We start from the raw sequence: 24,840 nt of genomic DNA on the forward strand, positions 1-24,840 counted from the left end.
TTCAAAAAACAAATTATGTAACAGTGACAACTTGAAGTTTTAAAATTGATTTTTGTTTCAGTTAAAGCTCTACCTCTAGTCTAGTCAAAATACAATAATTGTTTTCATGTTTTTAAGTAATCTTATAGTGAAATCACCTCTCATAAAAATTATAAAGAATAATATTTTTGAAAATATGACATATCAATTGAAGAGTCCGGTGAAAAACCACTTTGATTACACAGATCTCAGCTTTTATTCAAAATGTATTTTCTTATATGATCTGATAAAATATAATTTGTTCTGCTTTTCAGTGCAATAATTAGGTAAGTCTATTCATTAAATAAGCTAATAATATAAATGAAGATACTCGGTATACAGTGTACCATGCAAAAACAGGTTATCTTCTGAACAATTTAAAAAAATGTAGATAACCTGTTCTTACACTGAACCTTTCAGTTCATCTAAATAATATTGTCTTCAAATGATTAAATATCTATTTAAAATTACAATTTTTTTTTTTATGATTTTTACAGTCTAACATACAGACAAATAATAATTAATTATACAGTTGATATGTCAAACTTTCAAAAATCTTCCTAATATTTGTAATATACGATTTATTCTACAATTACTTAAAAATCATAAAATAATGATTTTATGTGAATGCATTTTATTTATGTTGCACATGGGTTTCAGAAAGAAGACATTGCACTGTCATCCACTGAAAATAATTTGTTTTTATTGTATTAAGCAAATAACTTTATAGCTAACCTCATGTAATTAAAAGTGAAATTCAAAAAACTAAGAAGAAAAGTTATTTAACAGAAATTCTTTAAAATTAGATATAAGCCGAGCTACCAAAAATAGGTTGTATCTATGGGTCAATAACAAATGTCATATATATTTATATTCTTAAAAGTAAATTTATTTTAAATAACTTTAATTTTCTATCATCTTGCATTGTATTACATAAAGACTTGTATAATTACTGTTTTATATTTTATTTGAAATAAAAACATATAAATAAATAACATTTTTATTAAAATTGCGAATAATATGCAATAAGCTTGGTTAAAAATTTAAAGCTAAAAAAAATATGTACGTACTTCAGTATTACGTTTGCTTCATTATTATCTGTTGTAATATGTATTTGTCACTATAATAAACCATATTTTCAAATGAATTTCTGTTTTATTAGTAGTCATAAAAAAAATTAAAATTTTTTATTTTAAAACAATTTTTAATTCACTAATAGCACTGCACAATTATTGTAAAATATTGTTATTGCTGAAATTTAAAACCAAACTGAATAATTATTCAATTATAGTGATATAACAGCGTTCACATTTTACACAGGTTAGTTATATCTCAGTGAAAAGATAAAGTATAGATAAAAAATTATATAAGTATGCTCCTACATTCTTAAAAAATATGTTTAATTTCAAGATAGTAAACATCTATCTCATTTTTCTCATTAAATTACAACCTTAGTTAATACATTTTTTTAATGTACGAGTTGTAATACTATTGTGGTATTACTTATATTTTGTATATAATATTTTAATTAATCTTCTCAAGGCACAAAATGTATTAATTGTTTTAAATCCCAAAAGTTGATTATGCATATGTGTTGAAACTACTTTGTTGTACTATTTGTACATTATTTTTTTTTGTTTGGTTACCTATCTACATTTTGTAATAACATTTACATAATATTTCCAATTCTTTATGTAAAACTAGTTAATATTTCTTTTACCTTCAAATAAAAATAATACAAACAGTACCTATGATTTTATTGAAAAAACATAACAATCAAATTGTAAAAATATAATAAATTAATTATAAATGTACAATGCTATGGTTTCCAAACTTTTTAGCTTGGTGTACAGCAATATTTTTTTTTATCCTAAATTTAGTCTTGGTGGCCTGCAGCCTGCTGAATTCTCATTGATAACCAGTTTAAGACTCATTCATCTTGATAAAAATATCAGCAAAGTAAATAGTTGACAAAAATTAAATTGTACATATGTTATCTGCATTTATGTAGTATGAAGGCCCCTGATTAGGAATATTCGTTCACAGGTGAATTTGTTAAATTTTATAAAAGTATATACAGTTTTTGATTATCAGGTAAATAGTGTGCTATGTAAAGTGATTATTACTATTTTAATTTTTAATGGACAAAAATTAATTTTATCAAATTCAAATAAACAATAATTACAATAAATTGGAAATAATATTATTTTCATATGGGCCATAGTATAGCCAGTAAAGTACACAATTTGAGGACAGCTGATATGAAGAAAATAATTTGTGGTGGAATGGGCAATAACTGCATTTTTATTGTCTATATAGTATATAATTTTTCACAATTTTATTCATAATCTTTAAACTAGATAAATTAAAATTGTTCTAAAATTACTAATTAGTGAAATTTGTTAGCAACTACATGATTGATATTTTTTATTAATAATATTTTTTGTATTATGTTACAAGTAAAATAAAAGTAACATAACATTCAGTAATAATCATTGAATTTATTATTATTATAGAAATAACTAATGTAGAATTGTATTTATGATTTGGAGACTAATACAAAATCAATTTAATTATAAGCGGTAGGTTATTATATTTAAATTAAATTAAAATTGTACAATGATTTGTAATAATATTTTAATATTTATATAGTTATCATTCTAGACATCAATCAACAAAGTAGTTGTGTATAATATGTTTAAATATATACAATTAACATTTACTTGTTTAAAGACGAACAATTTAATAAACAATTGTTTTAACCAACAATTAAAAAAATAGAAAAAGTAACACATATTAAAAAAATTATTATTTGATATAATATGAAGATAAAAAAATAAATAAATGAGATTCTATAGTATATTTTAAGAGATTTTTGTAAGTTATACAAATTATTTTATAAAAAAGAACTTATCGTATATAGTTAAGTGTAGTAAATCATCTTAAACTTACATACAAAAATAAAGTGGTTTATTATGAAAAGTAAAAATGAAATTGATCATTTACCCATTATGAAAAAATAGTTATTACAAATTAGTACTAATAATACGGAGTTGCGCACAAATTCAAAATGTAGAATACAAAACTATAAATTGCTTTTTAAAACTTAATGTATCAAAAATATAAAATACATGTATATTTTAATTTTAAAGTTGCAATTAATAATTCTAAATAATTTTATTCACAAAATAATCTAAGAATTCTCATGTACAAATATCAAAAAAAAAAAAAAATACAAACTATAAATATTTTTAATATAAATGTTATTTCATTATTAAATAAGTTAAAAATGGACGGATCAGTTACATTTTTCAGTTAATTTATTATGGCAAATACCATAATAGTTTAAACAATATAAAATGATTAGATACTTGATGAAAACTTTATTCTATAATCATAAAAAGTTATTCAGATAAAGATAATAACTACTTATATTGTTTGATGAACACATTACAGCAATATTCTGTAAACAATAAGAGCTGGTGCTAACAATAAGCTTAAAAATGAAAACGAAAAGTTGGATGCACCATTGCATCCATCTCTAGAATTGCAAGTACAATATTCAGTAAATATATTATGTGTGCCTGTTCTCATTAAACAATAACGTTCGTCACCGCCAATGCCAGGTTCACCCAAAAAAGCACAACTTCGATAATAACGCCATTTCCCGTACACTAAAAATAATTTAAATCAATAAATCATTTAGGTAAGCGTTTATTTAACTTTTTTATATTATCTACTATACCTTTTTGACGAATTTTGCGGCACATTGTACCTCGCACACCGGGATATGTGTCCAACTTTTCCAGTTTGCAATCTTTCATTGGCATCGAGTGATTGTCAAATGGATCAATGCATTTGGGGTCGTGGAGTGAATCGCAATGCCAACACATGAGACCACATACTAAAAAATACCAAAAATGAATCATTTAATTTACTGAAAATATTCAGTTGTTAGGTCAAGACATAAACATAAACATGTTCAGATTGTTTTCCTTACCAGAATAAACGCTGTATAAAACAATGAAGCTCATGCAAAACATACAAAGAGCGGACGGCATCGTAATGAGATTTGTATTTTGACGAACGATTTAGAAGGACTCAATTTAAAAGCTTACATTACTGAATGGATTTGTATTATATTAATTGTATTTCAATGTCTTATTTCTTAATTCTTACGAACAATTTCAGTTTAAACTTTGAATCACACGCCCAAAATATTTTGTAAATTGTAATCAAATCAAACAAGTGTTATTAAGAACAGTGCATCCAACTGATAAGATATTTTTTACATTAACCATAAACCTATGACATTAACTAACTACTGGATTTGATGAGCACAGATCGTAGATTCAAAGTTATACGTTATATCTTTATAAACCGAAGTTAAGTGATGGTTTTATGTAGAAGGAAGTATATCGTATATCTCATATTGCCCCGTGTAGATGTATAATGTAATAGTCAGTGGCTGATCTAAATTTTTTGTTTTGGAGAGGGGACAAAAGTTTTATAGTATTATTATATTCTTATTATATCATTTTGTAAACATAATATGTCAATATTTAGGATTGTATTTTAGCCTTTAGACCTTGCCCTCTTCCCCATGAATCCACCACTGACTGTACTGATGTATATAAATTTGGCTTATATATCATAATAATTACTGATTTCTTCAAAAAATAATAAACTTTTCATAACTCAGTAATTTTAATTATTTTTGATCTTAATATTTCAAACTACTCAGCAATTTGAAATTTTTTATAAGTCCCTCCAATTTTGAATTATTGATTGTAGTTTAATCATGGTAGACGTATAATACGTCGATAATTTTGATTTTCTAACTAACCGATTGTGGGTAATGCTTAATATCATTACTTACTATGTTACTTATCCTATTATTATTTTACAGCTAATATAGTAATACATTATAATATACAATGATATATGTATCATATTTTTGGTCAAACTTAAGATTTCAGGCATCTAATATTCTAATCTAACTTAAGACACCTAAATTTCAAAATAATTATGAATGATTTATAAATTTTCCTTGTGAAAAATATTGAATAGTTTTTGAATTGCTACAAAATAATTAAAATTATTAATTTTTGTATAATATCAAATTCTATTTCAACTTGAAATGCCAATAAAAAAATTTGTATTAAAAAAGTATTTTTGAGATTTATAAATTTTTTTCAGAATAACTTCAGAAGAATCTGGTATTGTTCATGACAAACTTCTAAAATAAAAAATTTAATATATTTTTAATAACAAAATAATTTACAAATTTCTGTGATTTTGATGAATTTTGTTATAATTAGAACAGTTCTAAGTTACTCAACTTTCATAAAAAAAACACGTGCATATGTATTTTAAATGCTTTAAGACTAACTTATTAGTGATTTTATAAAATTTTAAATATTTTTTATTAAGCCTAAACAATTGTTTTAAACTATTTTTTATTATACAAGTATAGAAGCTTTAAATTGTAGCTTTACTATATTATTTAGTATATTCACAATATTATTATTAATAATAATAATAATTATGATTCAAATTACTAATATTTTTAGGATAATAAATAATTAGGTACCTATAAAAAAAAAAAATGCTTTAAAGTTATACACACATAAATATATATATTTTAATTTAATTTCTTATACATTTATATTATTTAATATATTATTTAATGTTTGTGCAAATAGTATAACTGAATAATTTACTTTATGAGAACAAATAATAGTAGAAATTACATCTATAATAAACAACAACAAATATAAAATAATAATCATAATTAAAATAATAGTAGAATGAGACATACATTTAAAAATAATACTAAAAATGTAGTTTGGTAAATTACAAAACATACATCAACATATAATTAACAAATAAATGTGAATAAAAAATAAATTTTATTTCATATTAATAAATTTAATACCACATTTAGAACTTGGATCAAGGAATATAATATAAAATAAAATGCACAGCGCTTCAAAAATTAATTGCAATTTTTTTTTTATACTCGAAACAATAATGAATGTAATATTTTGAAATATTGAGCAATGTTGAGAATGTGTTATATACTTGCATTTTTTATTTTAATTTAGGTAGCATATACAAAGAGACTAGTTATATAACTATGAGGCAAAACTAATTTGTAAAAGCTATGTAAATGTAAATGTTAACAGTATTGCTAAATAGCACAAAAAGTTAATTAATGTTTTCAAAAGTAAAATAAAAATTGTCAAAAGTTTTAAAAGCGTTGCTAATGAACCAACAAAATAAAGAGATCATTTTTTGGGGGAAAAAACCTAGAAGCACCAAATAAATATAATATTGTGTTTAGTACAATACCATACCTAATAATATTATATAGTTATTTAATTTATTAAAAGCAAATAGTATAGTTCTATGATTAAGCATTAACATTAAAAACTAATACAAAATGCTAAGTACCAATTGTTTTTAACTAACATTTATGAAGAATGTATTGTAGAACCGAAATACCTATTTGCAAAAAATAAAAAATTACTATTAACTATTATATTTCATAAATAGCAATAACAGCCAAACATCAAAATTAAATATTTAACTGAACTACACTCAACATAAAACAAAATGTTTTATTAAAATTTAAGCAGAAATCAATTTGAAGATATATGATTAAAGTAAATTTAAAATAAATGATCCATAAAAAATAAATTTTCAGTAGTTGTGTAGGTACTACATTAATCTAAATATTATATATTTGTTTAAAGTTTCATATATTTAGACTAGCTACTGAACTATATTGCATACAATATAATAGGGATGAACACTTGCTAACTAATACTAATACTGGTAATAGGCATTTATAGTGTTGGTACTATATCGTTAAGGTCAAAATCCCATGCATAAGTCAATAGGTCAAGATCACTCAATTGTTGTGACATGCCTCCAATAGAAGCGAGATCATCACTTATTTCTGCAACATTTGTCTTCAACAGCGGTACAGCAGGTCGTAATAAATCAGTTACTTTTACATTCACTCTTTTCACCTATAAAATAGCATTAAGTATTAAATTAATTATCATTAAATATATTTATGTACAATTTTAAATTCCATCAATTATTAAAAGGACTACCGCTAACTTTTGTAGTCTTTGTTTTACAAGTATACAAAGCTGTGTCCAAATCAGTCATTCCTAATTAGTATCAAGCCACAAACCCCTAGTTAAAACTTGAATTAATTGGGGATCTACATTTTTCTTGTATATTTATGGTACTCTACTTTCTGCACATGTAAATTTCAAATCTGTTGAGACATGAAGATGAAGAAAAATGAGTGTGTGTAATGTTCTATTAAGAATTGTTAAGTCTTAATATTTAAATGAATACAAAAACACAGATGCGGATCCAGAATAAATTTATGGGTGGGGGAGGGAGAATACTACGCGAGTATCATATTTTAATTGCTGCCAAAAACAGACTTCCTAGAATTCCCACTCAGTCTATGAGGGGGGGACTATCGTCCCTTGGATCCGCGCCTGAAACAATATGCATATTAAACCTTCTTTAATTAAGTTTTTTTAAATATTAGATAGATATTTACATTTTTACATACTCAGATTTAAATGTTGTAAATAAACATGTTGCATTTATGTATCTTTTTTATATTTATATTTAAATCCCATTAGTGTTTATTCATTAAGTTAATAATATTTTATTTATTTGTTGTTTTATTATGCAAGTTAAGCATTTATAAAATATTTCTTAAATTGTATCACTTGGACTGTTTTAATCACATAACTAATTCTTTTTAAAATGTTTAATAAAATATTCAAAATTATATGAATAAAAGTTTTAAGTATTTATTTATATAGAATGCAGATATTTTTTTAGATCATAAGAAAAATAAATATATATAATTTTGTAGATATACATATTAAATGATAATGTCATATGAAATAAAATGATTGTATATAAGGTAAATGTACATTATGAAAGTAATGTTTAAAAAATATATAATTGAAACACACTTGTTTAGTAAAAGTATGAGCCAACAAATTGGGTGCAGAAGGTCTACTTTCTGGATCTCGTTGACAACACAATTCAACAAGATTGTGGAACTCCTCTGTAAACATTCTTGTATATACATTGCTCACAGGCGCTGCATTCACACCAATTGTTTCTTCAGACTGGTATCCATTATCAGCTGCATTATCTTCATAAGGGTAGCATGTAGTGCAGTCAAGCAAGTGTGGAATTAAACCTTTAACTTTTTGTGTAAGCATAAGTGTGGTATCAGTTTCAGCAAAAGGAACAAAACCATTTGCCAGTTCGCATGATGTTATGCCTATACTGTAAATGTCAGACTTTTCGTTGTACCCCAGCAAATTTTGTTCAAGCATCTCGGGACTAGACCAATTCAAGTTATTAGCAGATTGCAATGGCAAGGAATGTAAGTTGGACCGTTTATCGATTGGACACATGCTACGTAAGCCTGACAAGCATGCATGTCCATCTGCACGTATCAATATATGGCCTGCCTTTATAGCTCTGTAGGAAAAAAAAAATTATATAAATATTGATTAATACTAACAGCGAGGAAAAGCTACCAACCTATGCACGAGCCCTTTGTTGTGTATATACTCCAGTCCCAGTAGAACGTCTCTGAGCACAAATGCTATAACTGTTTCCGGTAATCCTTCCACAAAATGGTTGCGCAACAAGTCTCTGCATGAACCGTACCCCATGAGTGGGAACACGACATATAGCTGACTCTTGTCCAAAAAGGAAGTCACATACGGTATGAGGTTTGGGTGCATCAGCTGCCTAGTGTTGTAAATCTCATCCTGTATAAGCTGACAGTCAGTTTTCGACATGCTGTCCAAGTTGAAGTTTTTCATTGCCACCAGGTTGCCGCTCTTGTTGTGTTTGCCTAGGAACACGACCGCCCGGTCCGAGAAACACGATCCCAAAACCGAGCACATAGTGTACTGCTTCAAGTCTGGTTCGAAGTTCATGTTGCGACACGGGTTTCGGATACTCTGTGAACGAGTGAAAGGCGATCTAAGCGTCGCCGGTATAATTATAGGCGAGTGAGAATTGCTTAATGTTATTTGTTGCGTGCGTGCATAGAAACGGAACTCGAACAACTATAATATAACATTAATAATAATATAAATAAGATTAATAACACTCAATTAAATGAAATTTAATGTTCCACTTGTTTATTGATAATTAATACCTAATGTAAAGTATAATAGTGTAAAATATATTAAATATTATAATATTATTGTTTTAGGTACAACATCAGGAATTGAGGAATATCGTTTTGATAACACATTCGACTGTGATTGTGTGAGTCGTAGTCTGACGATAGCCGGATCGTTATCACCACCCGCGCGATCATATGTTTTTATATTTTAGGTTTGTAATAAGATTATTATAAATAGGTACGCCTTGTAAGTATTAATACTTCAAAATTGAAAATATTTGTATTTGTACGGTAGGACACTTATATACTAGTATAGGTACATGGTACATGAACATGATTATATGTTACTATAATTATTATGATAGGTATGCTGCAGGCCCGTATTTAAGGAAGGGCTCGGAGGGGCAATTACCCCTGGCGGCAAAATATTGAAATGGTCAAAAATGTAATATTTATTTATAAAATGTTACCTAATGAGTATAATACAAAAATGTAGAATAAAATATAATCATATATAATTAGTATAAATGTATAATAAAAAATAACTAATAATATAATTACACCAAAAATAGATTTTGAATGTATCTAATAATCTTATGATGAAATAATATTTGAATACTTATTTTTGTTAAATATTAGTGAACAAAAAACCTCAGAAGTTCGTGATGGTGCAAAAAAATATTCAAGAATGATTTGGATGAAACATTTGAAAACGAGTGTGTTCATTTTCAGAGCTTATTTAAGACTCTCAAAAACCCTCCAACAGATATTATTGATATGTGTAAATTTATTAAAGAAAAAAACATAGAAGCTATATTTCCATATGTTTATGTTGCTCTTAGAATGTTCCTATGTACTCCTGCTTCAAACTGTTCAACGGAAAGAACATTTTCTACTCTACGGATAATTAAAATATATTTAAGATCAACCATGTCATCAGAGAGATTGATCAGTTTAGCCATATTAAATATAGAGTCATCCATAACTAAAATAATTTATTACAATGATATTATTAAATCATTTGCTTCAAAACGGTCTCGCAGAAAGTTATGAAGTTATAAATTAATTGAATATTTTTATTTTTTAAGTTAATTTGTCATTTTAAAAATTGTTTTAAATAATATATTGGTTAATGGTTATAACTGAGTTTTAATTTACATTAATGTAACTATTTACTACTATAATTGGGTAATATCAATAAAGTAACTTTTTTTTTTTTTGGAGGTGGCAAATTTTATGTTGCCCCTGGCGGCAATTTTTGTTAATACAAGTCTATAGGTATGCTTATAAAATGTATATCATGGGACATAGGTACTTGTATGAGTTGTATGGCTATATAGTATATAGTATTATAATTGTGAATTTATGCCTCAAGTGCCTTTAGTATTTTAGCATTATCATCAAAATTGCAACAAAAGGCGTGTAATAGGTAGTTGCTAGCTCTGTTGTACAGACGTACAGTTACTAGAGTTGATGGTTTCGAGTGTTCTTATGTCACTATGTCAGTCTTTATTACCTACTTTTATGATAAATTTATATTACAATTAACGTAATTCATTTTACTATTAGTAATACGGTACGATGAATTAATTTTTGATATAAACACTGGACAAGTCATTGTGTGTAAAAAATATAAAAATACGCGTTAAAAGTTTCAAATACCCACGAATAGTATTTTTAAATTTAAACAAAATAACTGAAATTGTTATCCTTCAATTTAATAACTAATCTCGAATTTTTACTATCCCAAAAGGTGATGATAGACTGAAAAAATATACATTATTGTAAAATCAATTATCAATACATTCATCAATTCGCTCAGAATCCAATAATATCCAACTACGATAACTTTATAAGTTCACCAAATTCTTTAATGAAAATCCTAAAAGGTTATAGCTACATTTAAATAATTTAATAACATAAAATCTAATTTTGTTTAAATTGACATTACCGAAAAGTTAATAAAAAATTAATTATTTCACGAAATTCTGAGTGTATACCTAAGTAATTAAAAAGAAAAAAAATATATGTCATTTTTTTCTATTTATGGATTTTTTTTGCTCCTGTGTAGATGCATTTCTTATTTACCTAATGTAGTTATAAATTATCAAGAGATTCAATTGCATATATAAAAGAATTACAATTATAATATTTATAGCTACTTGGTTGTTCTTGTCCTGATGGTAAATAGGCACTATAATAAAATATATTATTTACTATTTTACTAAGCTATAACTAATGTGGTATTTGATATTCAGTGGCGAAACTTGAAAATACGAGGCCCTTATGGCCTTATCTAAAAATAAAAATTAAAAACAGTCATACTTTATTATAACTTTAAAAAATATTGTTTTCTTACATGTCATATAGGTAGTTAATATAATTTTTAGTTAAATTGATTTTTTTTATAAAATCAAACATAAAAATTAACTCTTTTTGTTTTTACGGCAGCAGTCATAAATAATTTTATTTGTATCCAATTCATTATTATCAGATAGTAATACAATAATTCTATAGATAGATAGTTTTTTTTGTCTTATTATTGTCAGACACATACAATTGTCACGAGTCATGACTTACACACTAAATAGTAGGTAGTAGGTACACACACCTACATAATTATGTATAATAATAAAAAAAGTTTTAATTATAGTCTATACCGCTATACTTTGTACCCGCATTCCAGTACCTGGATATAAATCTATGCCTAGATCATCAAAGGTGCATTTGGAATTTTTACGCTCAGAAGCTTTGTACATATTATTGCGGACCACAATCCTTATAAAAATGAAATGTAAATTTTTGAAAATAAAAATTAATTGTATAGACATAAGACATTAATCTCCTTTAAAAAACATTCTTTCCACCGATAAAAAAATTAAGAATGCACTTGGGCTGTGAACTAAACTTACTAGTGAAATCAAAAAATAATTTTATATTTATCTTGTTCAAATAATCTAAACTCACTAAAATAATGGTAATGATATGCGTTATTTTGATGTAATGAAATCATTTTTCTTTTGCGATTTTTATGTTTTACCTTCTATATATAGAGTTAAACTCATAGGTGAAACTAGATACTTTTATTAGGGCTGGTCAAATAAAAAATATAAAAAACAACTTCTATTAACAACTTTATATATTAATTTTGTTTTATTTTAATTTATTTTTAATTAATTAATTTTTTTTAATTTTATATATATATATATACTAACTGCCCGAACTTCCTCTGGCAGAAATTATTTTTTTATAGTTTAATTTAAAAACTTATGACTATTTTTTGGATATACAAATAATATAATATAATTACATATTGTAGTTATCGTTATTGCTTATTTCTGAAAAGTATACATCCTACATTTTGAATTCAACCATTGGAGTGGTAAATTTTATTCTTTTTATTACAGAATAGAGATAAGGTAGAAAAAAATGTAACTATAAATTATTTGTTCAATGAATAATATATATTTTGAATGGAAAAATGCAAGTGCAAACAAATAAATAATTAATAGTTATAATAATAACAATAATAAATAAAGAAACAAATATTTAAATATATAATAATTATTATTATGAGAGGAAATGATAAGGTCAGATACGTTCAAAACCGATTTCCTTCATCTCCAAAATCATGGTAGAGTCTTATATATATATATATAGATAATGGATATTTCTTACAATTTAAATATTTAATAATAAAAAAATATTCTAATTTATAATTACCTCTCCATAATTTTGTAATGTAAAACGTAAGAATCCTGTGAACAATCGCTGTCGCCGGTTAATGATAAAAATATGAATTTATAGCAAAAGAAATAATATGAAAATATTAAAGTACGTATCGACAATAATTTTCTACGGGTATATCACTATATCACCACGTAACAAACATTACCGTCTGGCGACTTGTTACGTAAAATTAACTATTACTTGCTATAATATAAAAATAAATGCCAAATGTCTAAACGAAACAGTAACTAATAAAACCGATTATTTGAGAACATAGAATAGACTACACAACTCCATATTTCCATAGTTAACGTAAAAAATAAATTTTATTATTATATTCATTGAGTAGTGTGTACAATTTAATTTAAGAAATCATATCAAGTCTACATATTCGTAAACTAGGTACGAGTGGTAATTGTGGTATAATGATTGTGCATTTGTGTAATAGGTACGTGACATTTAAACGGAAAATTTCACAAATTTTAGATGCGAAAAATAAGGTTTTTAATTTAAAATAAATATACTATTTGGCATTTAAAAAAAAAATCACTATTATGTTATATTATAATCCTTATTTGTACCTATCTACTATATTATATTATAGTATTATAAGTATAAAACGTAGGTATAAATGTATACGTTTACATTTAAAAATATATTATTTATAATGCCTAAATGATTATATATAATACAAATACAGGGTGATTCTTTTATCATAAAACACTCATTATTTCAAAAAGTATTCATGTTTTCATGTTTTTATTCAACATTTTTTTGCATAGTTTCAAGTTGTTAAAAAGACTACGTTTTTATTAAAAAATTATATTTTTTATTAATTTTTCATACATTTTTTTTAAAGTTATTTACTTTTTTGAATGACAACATAGTTTTAATTTCATATTCCAACACAGAATAATTTTCTGAGTATTTTGATACATAAAAATCGAATTTAGGGCGAGTAGTTTATGAGTTATACGTATTTAAAGTTTAGACAATCGGAGTGGAGTGGTACGGGGTTACCCCGCAAAATGTTTTTCCATTACTATGTATCAAAATACTCAGAAAATTATTTTGCTTTGGAATATGAAATTAAAACTCTACGTTGTCATTTAAAAAAGTAAAAAACTTAAAAAAATATAAGAATAAAAAATATTTTAATAAAAACGTTGTATTTTTAACAACTTGAAACTATGTAAAAAAATATTTTCAAAAACATGAATACTTTTTGAAATAATGAATGTTTTATGATAAAAGAATCACTCTGTATACAAATCTTTAGTCAGTATTAAGTCAGGCCATAGTTTCGCCTAATGGAGTTATAGTTTAATAAACTAAATTTGTATTAGTTATTTTATAAACTTATGAAAATATTGTACATTTCTATGAGTGATGATTCAAATAATAATAATAATAATAATATGTATATAAATAAAATATAAATGATAGCAGAGTCATCTTCTGACTAGGCGAGTGAGAGGAAAATGATCGCATTGCGGATTCTGAATAAAAACTATCGCACGTGTTTTGAACCTTAATGTATTTATCCAAAAGCTCATCGGTCATTTTAACACTAGACAGGTTTTGTGTATTATTTGTGTTATTGAAGTCGAAACAAAATCTTAAACAAATCTTAACTGCAGCTTTTACGCCCTTTATAATATATGCTTCTTTATATTTTTCTTTGAATCATAATACATACGACATCGTACATATATTATTATGAATACTATAATATTATTATTTATTAAACAAACCAGACAAGATTGCATATATCTTAAAAAGAAAATATATGTTACTATAAAATAAACGTGAACATGTATTAACGAAAGTAAATCTTTACTTAATCTTTTACATTATTTGTTTTTATTAAAATTCATAATGATTTATAGTTTAAGGATATGGTTTAGGATTAAAAAATATAGATTTATACTATCTATTGATTTTATTCTCAGTATTTTTAATAACTTAAGTCACGAGACTGTTACGCCCATTTTATAAAGCCACCGCTCATCTAAAGTATATATTATTTACATTTATTATAGGTAGAAATTTCAAGTCTTTTTGCCTGAATGTAACCTCTCACCCTTAGTCTAGGTTTTCCTACGAGTTAGATTATTATTATTATTATTCTGATATAAGACCTATAATAATATGTGTTATATTATTCAATTTTTCAGTGTTTTTAACTGTTCATTTAAATATCTATTATTTGGTATTTGGAAGAAAAAAGCCCAATGAAAAAAACACGAAAATCCAAACACTTCCAGAAAAAAAAAATTATGCACAATAAACAATATAGAATGTGCATTTGCAGCTTTACTTTTATATTATATATAGCTTCATTTACTTAATAATTATTATTATATACTAGAGAGTAAATGTTTTTTTTTCGGGGACTTTTTCTCTAAATTCCTAATATTTATAATATTAATGTACAATAATCTAATCGCATTAGTAAGTCTGCTGGTCGAATTATAACCATTAAAATTGTCTGTTTATTATAATTCATATTACGTATGTATACAAGTTATGCAATTTAATTTTAGTATTATGATTGTTATTGAGACTCATTATATGAACCAAAATCGTTAATAATAAATTAAATATGGCGAGAGTACATATATTTATTACAATTTTATCAAATTAAAACCTTTAATTTTATTAATGATTTATTACAACTGAAATTAATTTTTTCTGCTATAATTAAAATGGAATACAAATATTATAGGTACGTGACGTAATATCATACGTGTGTGCATTTGATTGTTAAAATGTTTTAATAAAGATACCTACCTAAATTGATTATTAGGTTTTAATCTATTGGCCATACCATATTCACTTATAATACTTAGGTATTAAATAATAATATAACTATAGTATAGGTATAATTATTTCATAGAAGAAAATCGTTAAATTAGTAGGTATTTGAAAAATGTATACATGTATGTATCTTGTTAATACCTATACTAGTACCTCTATCTTATAAATTTACCTCGTTCATGTTGTATATTAGTGTATATTTATATATTGTTATACATTGATATTAAATTATCGCATTTTAAAAACGATAATGAACAATATGATTAGAACTAATTTAAAAATTTTAAACTCTCAATTTTGACATTTATTCAACATTATTATAGCGGTTAGGAAAACTACAGTGCAAATCTTGAAAGAATTGATTTCCAATCAATATAGGGTAAAGTGTTACTACTTACATGACATTTAGGAGTTGTTTTACTACTTGAAAAAGTTTTATCAGAATAATAAATATCACCGAAAAATCAATATATTCTTGATTTGATTGAGATTCTAAAAGAACACTATACTCGGGGTTGAGACAATTGTGTATATTTTTGTTATTTTTTAAACACACAATAAAATACATATGTCATATATTTATGATGTATTGATAAAATAATTATGGTCGCATGAATATTTAATGAAGGTAATGAAACTAATTGTATAGAACATTTTTTTTATTATTATTATACTTTGATACGAACTAAAGAACAGATATGTCTTGGTTTCAATTATTATAGCAAAAAATATATCAGTAGGGGAATCACCCCTATTGCTATTTTTTCTTGCATCCGTTATTGAAGGATGAATTCAATTAGCCAACATCATAACAACAATTTCAACAACAACTATAGTTGTAATCATAAATTATTTTATTTTTCAGATAAATTATTGTAACGGTAGTCGGTAGTTATAGAATTGCATTAATTTTATACATTTTCCGCCGTATGCTGTAATTATTGACATTTCATAGTTAAAATTTCTATTATCATTTTATTTTATCCTGATAATATGCATATTAATATATTTTTTTTAATATTAAAGGTTTCATTTATGGTCTATACTCCAATCAATTGTTCTTAAATAATAATTTATAAACAGAATCAATTCATAAGGACTAAACTTTATAGTTGTATACGTCTTATATCTTATGACTAATATTAGACATAAATAAATGATCAATTATACTAGTTAATAATATTTTGAGTGTAAAATGAACTATTATATTAAAAAAAAAAAAAATTATTAGTTAAAATTGGGTTTAACGATTTTCTAAATTATTTATTTATTTTTATTAATATTGGTTAGTATGAACTAATTTTATAATTTAAATCTATTCAAATATTATTTTATTTATTTAAAATTAGGTATTTTGAATATTAAAATGAAACTAATCTGAACTACTCTAACCTATACTAAAAAAAATAATTACATTTTAGTTTGATATTTACAAATTATGTGTGATTTTGATTAAATGTTATTTTGTATCACGATTATTTTAAGTAGCTACAATATTTGAATTTTCCAATTACGTATAAAATTTACTCGATATTTTTGTTTCAGTCGATTATTGATTACAATATTGTACTAATAGGTAGTGGTAGATTAAATACGTACAGTGTACAGCTGTATAGGTATTTATTATATTATAGTTATATTGGTTGTACATAATATTATAGAAGATGGCAAATAAAATTGACAATTTGTTTTTGTGACGTATTGATTATGAATTATGATACCTATACATATATTATATTAGTATTATATGGGCCTTTCACTAGAACCTATAAAGTAATAATTTATTTTACTGTTTTTTATCTGGGACGTATTTTAGTTATTGATGTCGAGATTATAAAAAATCAGTTTAATTAACGAATACCAGTAGCTAGGTGGAAATTGATATTAGTCTTAAAAAATATAAAAACACTTAACTTTTTTTTTGTTTTTTAAGCCTTAAAATGGAACACTTGGGAGCTTTGTTTTGATAAATTATAACTCGTTTATGTAATACTGTAATGAAAAAATCTTTAATCAAAATCGTTTTAAATTGCAACAGGGTTAATTGTGTGTGTCCTTCACTCCCTCGATTGGCATACCAGATAAATCAGTGGCATGTGTTTGATCAATCCTCATTTGCAACAAAAGTGTATTTAAATTTCGGTAAGAAAACTATTCATTTTCGTTTTATCGAAATTTTTTGTCGTATTCACTGCTGGTTTTAAATATTATCATTGCGTGAATCAGCATTAAATATTTTCCTGTGATCTTAGAATTCGCAATGTTCGAGTATTATATTGTCAAATTGTTTGATAATGTACAAACCTATTAAATTAGGTAAACTATTTAATAATACATGTTTATGAAGACTACGGAATATATGAATAAATTAAATTGCACTGCCGAAAAACTGATAAATTAAAGATTACCCAATAATGTCAGATGTAAAAATAAAAAATAAATAGTTTTATCTTTCAGTAATATCCGGTATTATGTGTAGATATACAAAATAAACATGTATATATAGCTGATAAATCATAAAACAAAATAAACATTCACTTACATACATATTAGTTTTAGGTCCTAACTTCCTGAACCGAGCGAAAATACGTGTTGACTTAATGTAGGGTGGCTATACAATTCTACATTGATGTATGTCTTTATTTTTATTTGTTTGTGCTTCAAAGTAGATATTACTTATTTGATTTTAGATTAATGGAAATATAGTTACAATATTGTTGTATTTTATTTCTCTATAATGATTATATAATTATTAAAATATTAGGGGATGTTTTCGAGACTCATAAAAATAACTATTATAAACTATGTAGGCACTTACAGAAAATCATTATTATCTATTTGTATACAAATGATTTATACAGTAGGTATCTTCTAATCATCCTTAAGTTTGTTTACGACAAAACATAATTTTTTACGCTAGTAAAGCAAAAGTATATGGATATTTCATATAATAATGATAATAATTGTTTATTTGCTAGTAAGTTGAATAAATATTATACATATATTTATATATGATATATTCATCGTGTTAGCAGTAAATTGGCAAAAGTAGTGGATAAAAGAATATCTGAATTATATGTATTGTTAACAATATTAAATTTACCAATTTATCATTGATTGACGATTAGCATTGTCTTAGTATATTGAAATACAAGTATTTTTAAATTATAAATTTGAAAAGAATGTTACTTAATTTTTAGATAATTTAGAGCATTTCGGTGCAAATTAACAATATTACTGAATGAATTAAATTAAAATTAAATCAATAGTATAATTATTTCATACGAATAACAAAATAAATTGTTATATAATAAACAGTTGTCTGTAAATTCATAAATACTCAATCGTTTAGATGTTTAGTGTGTAGTTTTTGTATTCTATGATCAGTTCTCACAATCTGGTTTAATTAACCGATACTATTATGCCTATACGAATATGACGACAAACGTAAACCTATTAACACCTTTACAGACACTTAAATAATTTCCATGGTTGGTTTTCTTTCGCGACATGGATGGCACCATATTATTTACTTATATAATAATCAACAAAAAGTTTGGATTACGATGGTTATGGCCTTACGGGTGACGCTAAATTATGCGGTCAGATGCAGGTCAGGAGTAAGTGGCGCAGTTATATTAAATTTAGTAATTTAAATGACTTACGTATAATTGTTCTAGTAGATGATGATAGAATTACGTATTTTATAAACGATATAGTTACTGTGACATGCTGAAATTATTATAATTATTAATTATAATTGTATAGGTGTATACTTACTAGTTAATATAACTAATAATTATAAATTATAACACTATGTATCAGTATATCACTACAATATTATTGATAATGAAGAATTAACTGCTTAACATTTATATATGTATTGATATTCATCGAGTTAAATTTATCAAGTCTTCTTATTTAAAATTCATCTTTTATTTTTTTCAATAAATAAGTACCTAATCTAAAGAATTACCTATTAAATTTTTTTTAAATTTTAACTTAGAGAAATATGAGTTACATTTAAATATGCCTTATAGTGTTGTATATGAATATTTATTTTTGGTAACCTATTCCAACCTATTTCTATATTATTCTTTTGAAATTTTTTCTTTCGTAGCAAATGATTTTGTGCTTTTATTTGTACAGTGACGGCAATAAGTGAAAAAAATATATATTAAATAAAAACATGTAAACAAAAGTCCACAATAAAAAGGCGAATAGAAAATGTGTTGTGGGCACAAAAAAAGAAAGCAAAAAAATGAAACTGCAACTATACTGGCGTCACCAAGACGGGTGTAATCCATTCAAATGGCCACACTATCAACTAGGAAAAAAATATATTGGTTTGTTTTTTTCCTAAGCAGAGATGCGAAAGAAGAAAACATTTTCCGGAAGTTGACAAAGAGGAAATGTCATGATGAAAAATGCGAATCGAATCCAAATAAAAAACCTATGCTGATCCTGACTTTTGCATTGTGTGCTATCACGATGGTAGCTAGAAGATCCGTAAAAATGAAATAAAGACTATATTGGACTATTGAAAAGTTATTCATTTATCGTTTTGTATAAAAAACTTTTATTGAACTGGTTAAATTGAATTTAATATTTAGAAGACACTACAAAAAATATAATAGTATTTCATAAGTAATAACGTACATGCTACTACTCGCGTATTAAAATTATTGTATTATGTCATTAGGATATAGGCAAATATTATAATAATAAACACGCAGTATAATATAACTATGTACATTTTAACTGACGATTTAATGTAAACATATCTGAGTGAACAGAGACGGTCTTGGATAAATTATCATCCCGGACTATCGAACTCTTATGGTACCCTTCTTTGTTAAAAAGTTAATTATATACTCGTTAGTTGAACTTCCAATAAAAATGTCTTACAAATTTGATTATTCCCACACAATGTTTATATTATTATGTTAGAAACAATAAAAATGAGCTAGTGTTTAATGCTAAATGTATAGTATGTGTGCTAGAATATGTATGGAAAGTGAGTGACTTTCTATAATTCTAATAATTGTTAGCAGTAATGCTACCATGTCCTTGAAAAACTAAACATTAAATTTTAATTAGGTACTAATAGTTCTAATATTGATAACAAACAATAATTTATTCGAGTTTAAAAATTGAATTCACGATAAATGTCATAAGACTGACTGGTATGCGGTGATTAGTATAGGTGGATACTTTCATTTCAAATCATAGACCATTGCTATTTTGTTGTGATAAAATATAAAAATATTAAATACATTATCATTGTACTATATATAAATATATACTTCAAAGAAATTCCTATTTTTAAAATAATTATGAAAAATAAAATTTGATATTCAAGAAATATCAGAGAGTTTAACAAAACCTCAAAATTCCCTCAGATACGACCTTATTTATTTATTATACATATTACATATTAAATTTACGCAACATACAATCAAGTTAAGTATCTATTCATTGTGATTGTTTAACTTTTATATAAAAAATTTAATAAAATATTTACTGAAATACAACAGTATTATTAAAAAAATTTCTAAAAACAAAATTAACTTAACAAAGAACATCTTATATTTGTTTCATATGCAATGTATTATTATTTATATTCACAACTTTTATTAAAATAGATACATTCCAATTTTTTTTTTATTATATATATAAAGGTTATAATAATGTAGCAAATTTATAATACCACGTTTAAAAACTCAATAATGAATGTACTTTGGTATTTCTTAAACTTATTTAGAATATTAGTTTTTAAATTTAAAACTTCTTATTAAATAATATTTTATAGACAATCAATCTGGAATTAATTAAGTGCCTATTTTTATTTTCAGAGACTTATTTAGGGTTCTGTCGCCCTAGGTAAAGATTTGATACTGCTTTTATTCCTCCCTTTCATCCATTAAAAAATGAGTCACTGGTAATTATTTTTGTTTTTTTTTCATTGTTTATTCATTGAAACAACTTTATTAGTCTTTGTTAATATCTTATCACTTGAAAGGAGTGAAGTGTTTCTAGCGCACAACTACCCCGTTCTTTAAGAAGAGGATATTTAACGCGTGTAGACGTCACTCCCAGTGGAGTGGGACCGGTGGCAGCAGGGACGCAGCGTGAGCAATTGGATCGACAGCGCAAGAATATGAAGGGTACCTATGCCGGCAAAATATCGTGTGACTAAAATATCGCAACTAAATAATATCGCGAAACCAATAAATCGCATAGAATAAATATCGCCAGTTTAAAGAATAGCATCAAATTAATTATAATATAATATATACAACTTTAAACAGACAATTTACGATAAAATTATTAATGAGAATTTGCCCTTTTACTCAAGTTCTTGATTATTTTGAATAGAAATTTATTTTAAGATGCAGAAAGAAATTTAGGTAAATTAAAAATTCTACAATAAATCATTTATCATACGATTTATTCAATTATTATTATTACCTATCCAATTTTTATTTAGTATTAGCGTATAATTTATAATTTACTTTTAAATAATTTTTGCAGATATTATCTTAAAATATATGAAGTGTGTATGATTTTTCAGGAATATCCAGTAATTTTTGTAAAAATTAACAATATAATATTATTTATCATCATTGATTAAAAACTAAAATTATTCATATAGGTAAATATGCTTGGATTCACTTCCTAAAAATATTTAATTATATAATAAATAAATTGTATAAGACCGGTACAGAATGAGAATGTATTAGATATATGAAAATGATTCATGATGAAGATAAATAATATTGTAATATATTAAAATTATTAAATTTTTTTTTGATTGACATTAATTTTTGTTATCGTCTTTTTTCGTTTTGTTTTTAAAAAAGTTGCATATATTAATTTTGATTAAAAATATATTTAATCTTTTTTAATGGTATTTTTTATATTTAAAAATAAATTACTACATTTAATAATGAGAACAATTAATTATAACGTTTAAATATAACCAAGTAGGTGTGAAATAGATGGTGATTAAAAATAAGCGTTGCACTTATTTTAATGTCCGAATTCAAGAAAAAAATAAAATATATCTAGATTACTTGACAGTAGTTCTAAATTATAATATTGAAGGATCTTAATAATTTATTACAGTAAAATCCATTATAAATATTATGAAACATAATTTAAAATTGGTTCAGGATTGTTTTGACGGGCAAAAATCTTTTATTTTTTAAATTAAAGGAAATAAGTTATAAGAAATTAGATGGTTATGTAGATAAATGAAAATTATTTTTGTGATTTAGTGCAATCAATTTGACCGATTTTGGTGATTAAAATTAGTCTGAAAATTATTGAGAATATGAACTGGGGCTTTTCCGGATCAATCACGTCGCCGCGGGACAATTACCGGTTGTCTAATTTACAACATCACGGGAGGTTAAACCGTGAAAGGCTCTCGAACATTAACCCTAAATAATTTGTGTATTCACTACCAATCAATAACATAGGATATTCTGAGATAACTAGTATTCGACCATGAGCAATTTATATCAAATAACATTTTTGTAAAGAATTCGAGCGAAATGAAAATATAAATTAAAACCTGTGTTTTATCAATTATTAGAATATGAAAAAAATATATAAATAAATACATTTTAGTTACATAATTTTCTGCAAATATTTAATGTCTAAATTTATCAACGATAATCTATTTTTAACTATAATTATACTTAAAAGATAGTAATTAAATACGTTAATATTGTAATTTATATTGAGATAGAAAATCAAACTTTTTGATGTCATATTGAAATAAATTATTAAGAATCTGCCTATAAACTTCATTTTTAATTAAACTACATTTTAATTAAAAAATAACATAATATGAATACATATTTTTTATTTTCTCCTTTGATAATTTAACAGCTAGCTGCACTTAACAAGTTCATATGGGATTTAAATATTATACTTATATTAATATATATATTGTTATGAAATTATACGAGTGCATAATGTGCCTATACATCCTAAATGGGTCACATATCTGATTTTCCTCATATAATTATAACAGAATATATCTTGAGTAAATACCTATATTTTCATAACTTAAATCTTTTGAAATATAAGTTTGAAGTAAAATATTATTTTTCATGATAATTGTCCAATCTTCCAGGAAAACGACATGAATACCAAATGGCTGTAAAATTTGATTACTAGGCACGCGAATAAAAGTTTGAATTTTGTTAACGTTTTAATGCGTTAGAGTAATAAAACTGAAAACTACACGATAGCTTTGATAATAGTTCGATAAAAAAAATATAACTTTATTTCAAACACGTTTTATACTCAAAATTGTCACAGATTATAAAATGAGAACGGCGGTTGCGGAGTTCATTGATGTAAGAGTTGACTAGTGATTGTGTAGTGTTGTATATGCATATCAACTGAGGTTTCCACGGTGTTCTGAATTATCTTATTCTCTCGTCAGCTGCTACAATGTACTGTGTTTAATATGCTATATTGTTATAATGCGTAGCAGTTGAGGTGGCACTTGGGGTGTAAAATCACTATGTATTTTGGAATTACGGAGTCCGCCCTATGCGTTTTGTCGCTTAAAAAATAAATAAAAATAAAACATCCGATAATAATGCACAATAATAATATTATACTCTTTTGTGCCGGTGACGTCATTTACTGTATTTCTGATTGAGTCGTCTGTTTGTTTTGGACCGGGAATCTGGTGAAGGGGATCGGACTTCCATTATAACAATATGGATTGAGTTTCGTACGTGATTAATGACGTTCGAATGCAAATTTATACCGGAAGAGCACAATGGGACAATATCATTGCGATTGTTGTTGTCGACAATAATTTTAGCTATCAACGAAACAACGATTTTCATCGAACAACTATCATTGAATACACGTTATTACTATTTTTATGACATGACGTAATATGTATTTAAGTTAATAATATATAATTCTTGAACGAAATCCATTTGTCGGCAGATATAGACTATTATCCACAAAATGTTACAATGTTAGTTATAGATTGTTAAATCTTATTTGAATTTTTATTTATTTATTTATTTTTATTATTT

The 24,840-nt window shown here is 25.0% G+C and overlaps 2 protein-coding genes across 3 annotated transcripts; both read right to left on the reverse strand.

Annotated features, from left to right (window-relative positions):
- Positions 1–3,288: 3,288 nt before the first annotated feature.
- LOC113557427 lies at positions 3,289–4,244 on the reverse strand. The gene is made up of 3 exons (XM_026962938.2): positions 4,019–4,244; positions 3,764–3,922; positions 3,289–3,692 (listed from the first exon to the last, which is right to left on the reverse strand). The coding sequence occupies exons 1-3, from the start codon at positions 4,077–4,079 to the stop codon at positions 3,469–3,471; spliced, it is 444 nt and encodes a 147-aa protein (XP_026818739.1). The 5' UTR covers positions 4,080–4,244; the 3' UTR covers positions 3,289–3,468.
- A 1,717-nt stretch (positions 4,245–5,961) lies between these two features.
- On the reverse strand, positions 5,962–24,566 carry LOC113556653 (STE20-related kinase adapter protein alpha). Of its 2 annotated transcripts, XM_026961739.1 has the most exons (4): positions 24,561–24,566; positions 8,620–9,047; positions 8,037–8,556; positions 5,962–7,055 (listed from the first exon to the last, which is right to left on the reverse strand). In XM_026961739.1, the coding sequence occupies exons 2-4, from the start codon at positions 9,021–9,023 to the stop codon at positions 6,870–6,872; spliced, it is 1,110 nt and encodes a 369-aa protein (XP_026817540.1). In that variant the 5' UTR covers positions 9,024–9,047; positions 24,561–24,566; the 3' UTR covers positions 5,962–6,869. The 2 variants fall into 2 exon arrangements, with proteins under 2 accessions (XP_026817540.1, XP_026817539.1); XM_026961738.2 differs by lacking the exon at positions 24,561–24,566 and having other exon boundaries at positions 8,620–9,240.
- Positions 24,567–24,840: the final 274 nt, after the last annotated feature.

The sequence above is a fragment of the Rhopalosiphum maidis genome, chromosome 1 (genome assembly GCF_003676215.2).
Source record: "Rhopalosiphum maidis isolate BTI-1 chromosome 1, ASM367621v3, whole genome shotgun sequence".
In the NCBI taxonomy this organism is placed as follows: Eukaryota; Metazoa; Arthropoda; class Insecta; order Hemiptera; family Aphididae; genus Rhopalosiphum; species Rhopalosiphum maidis.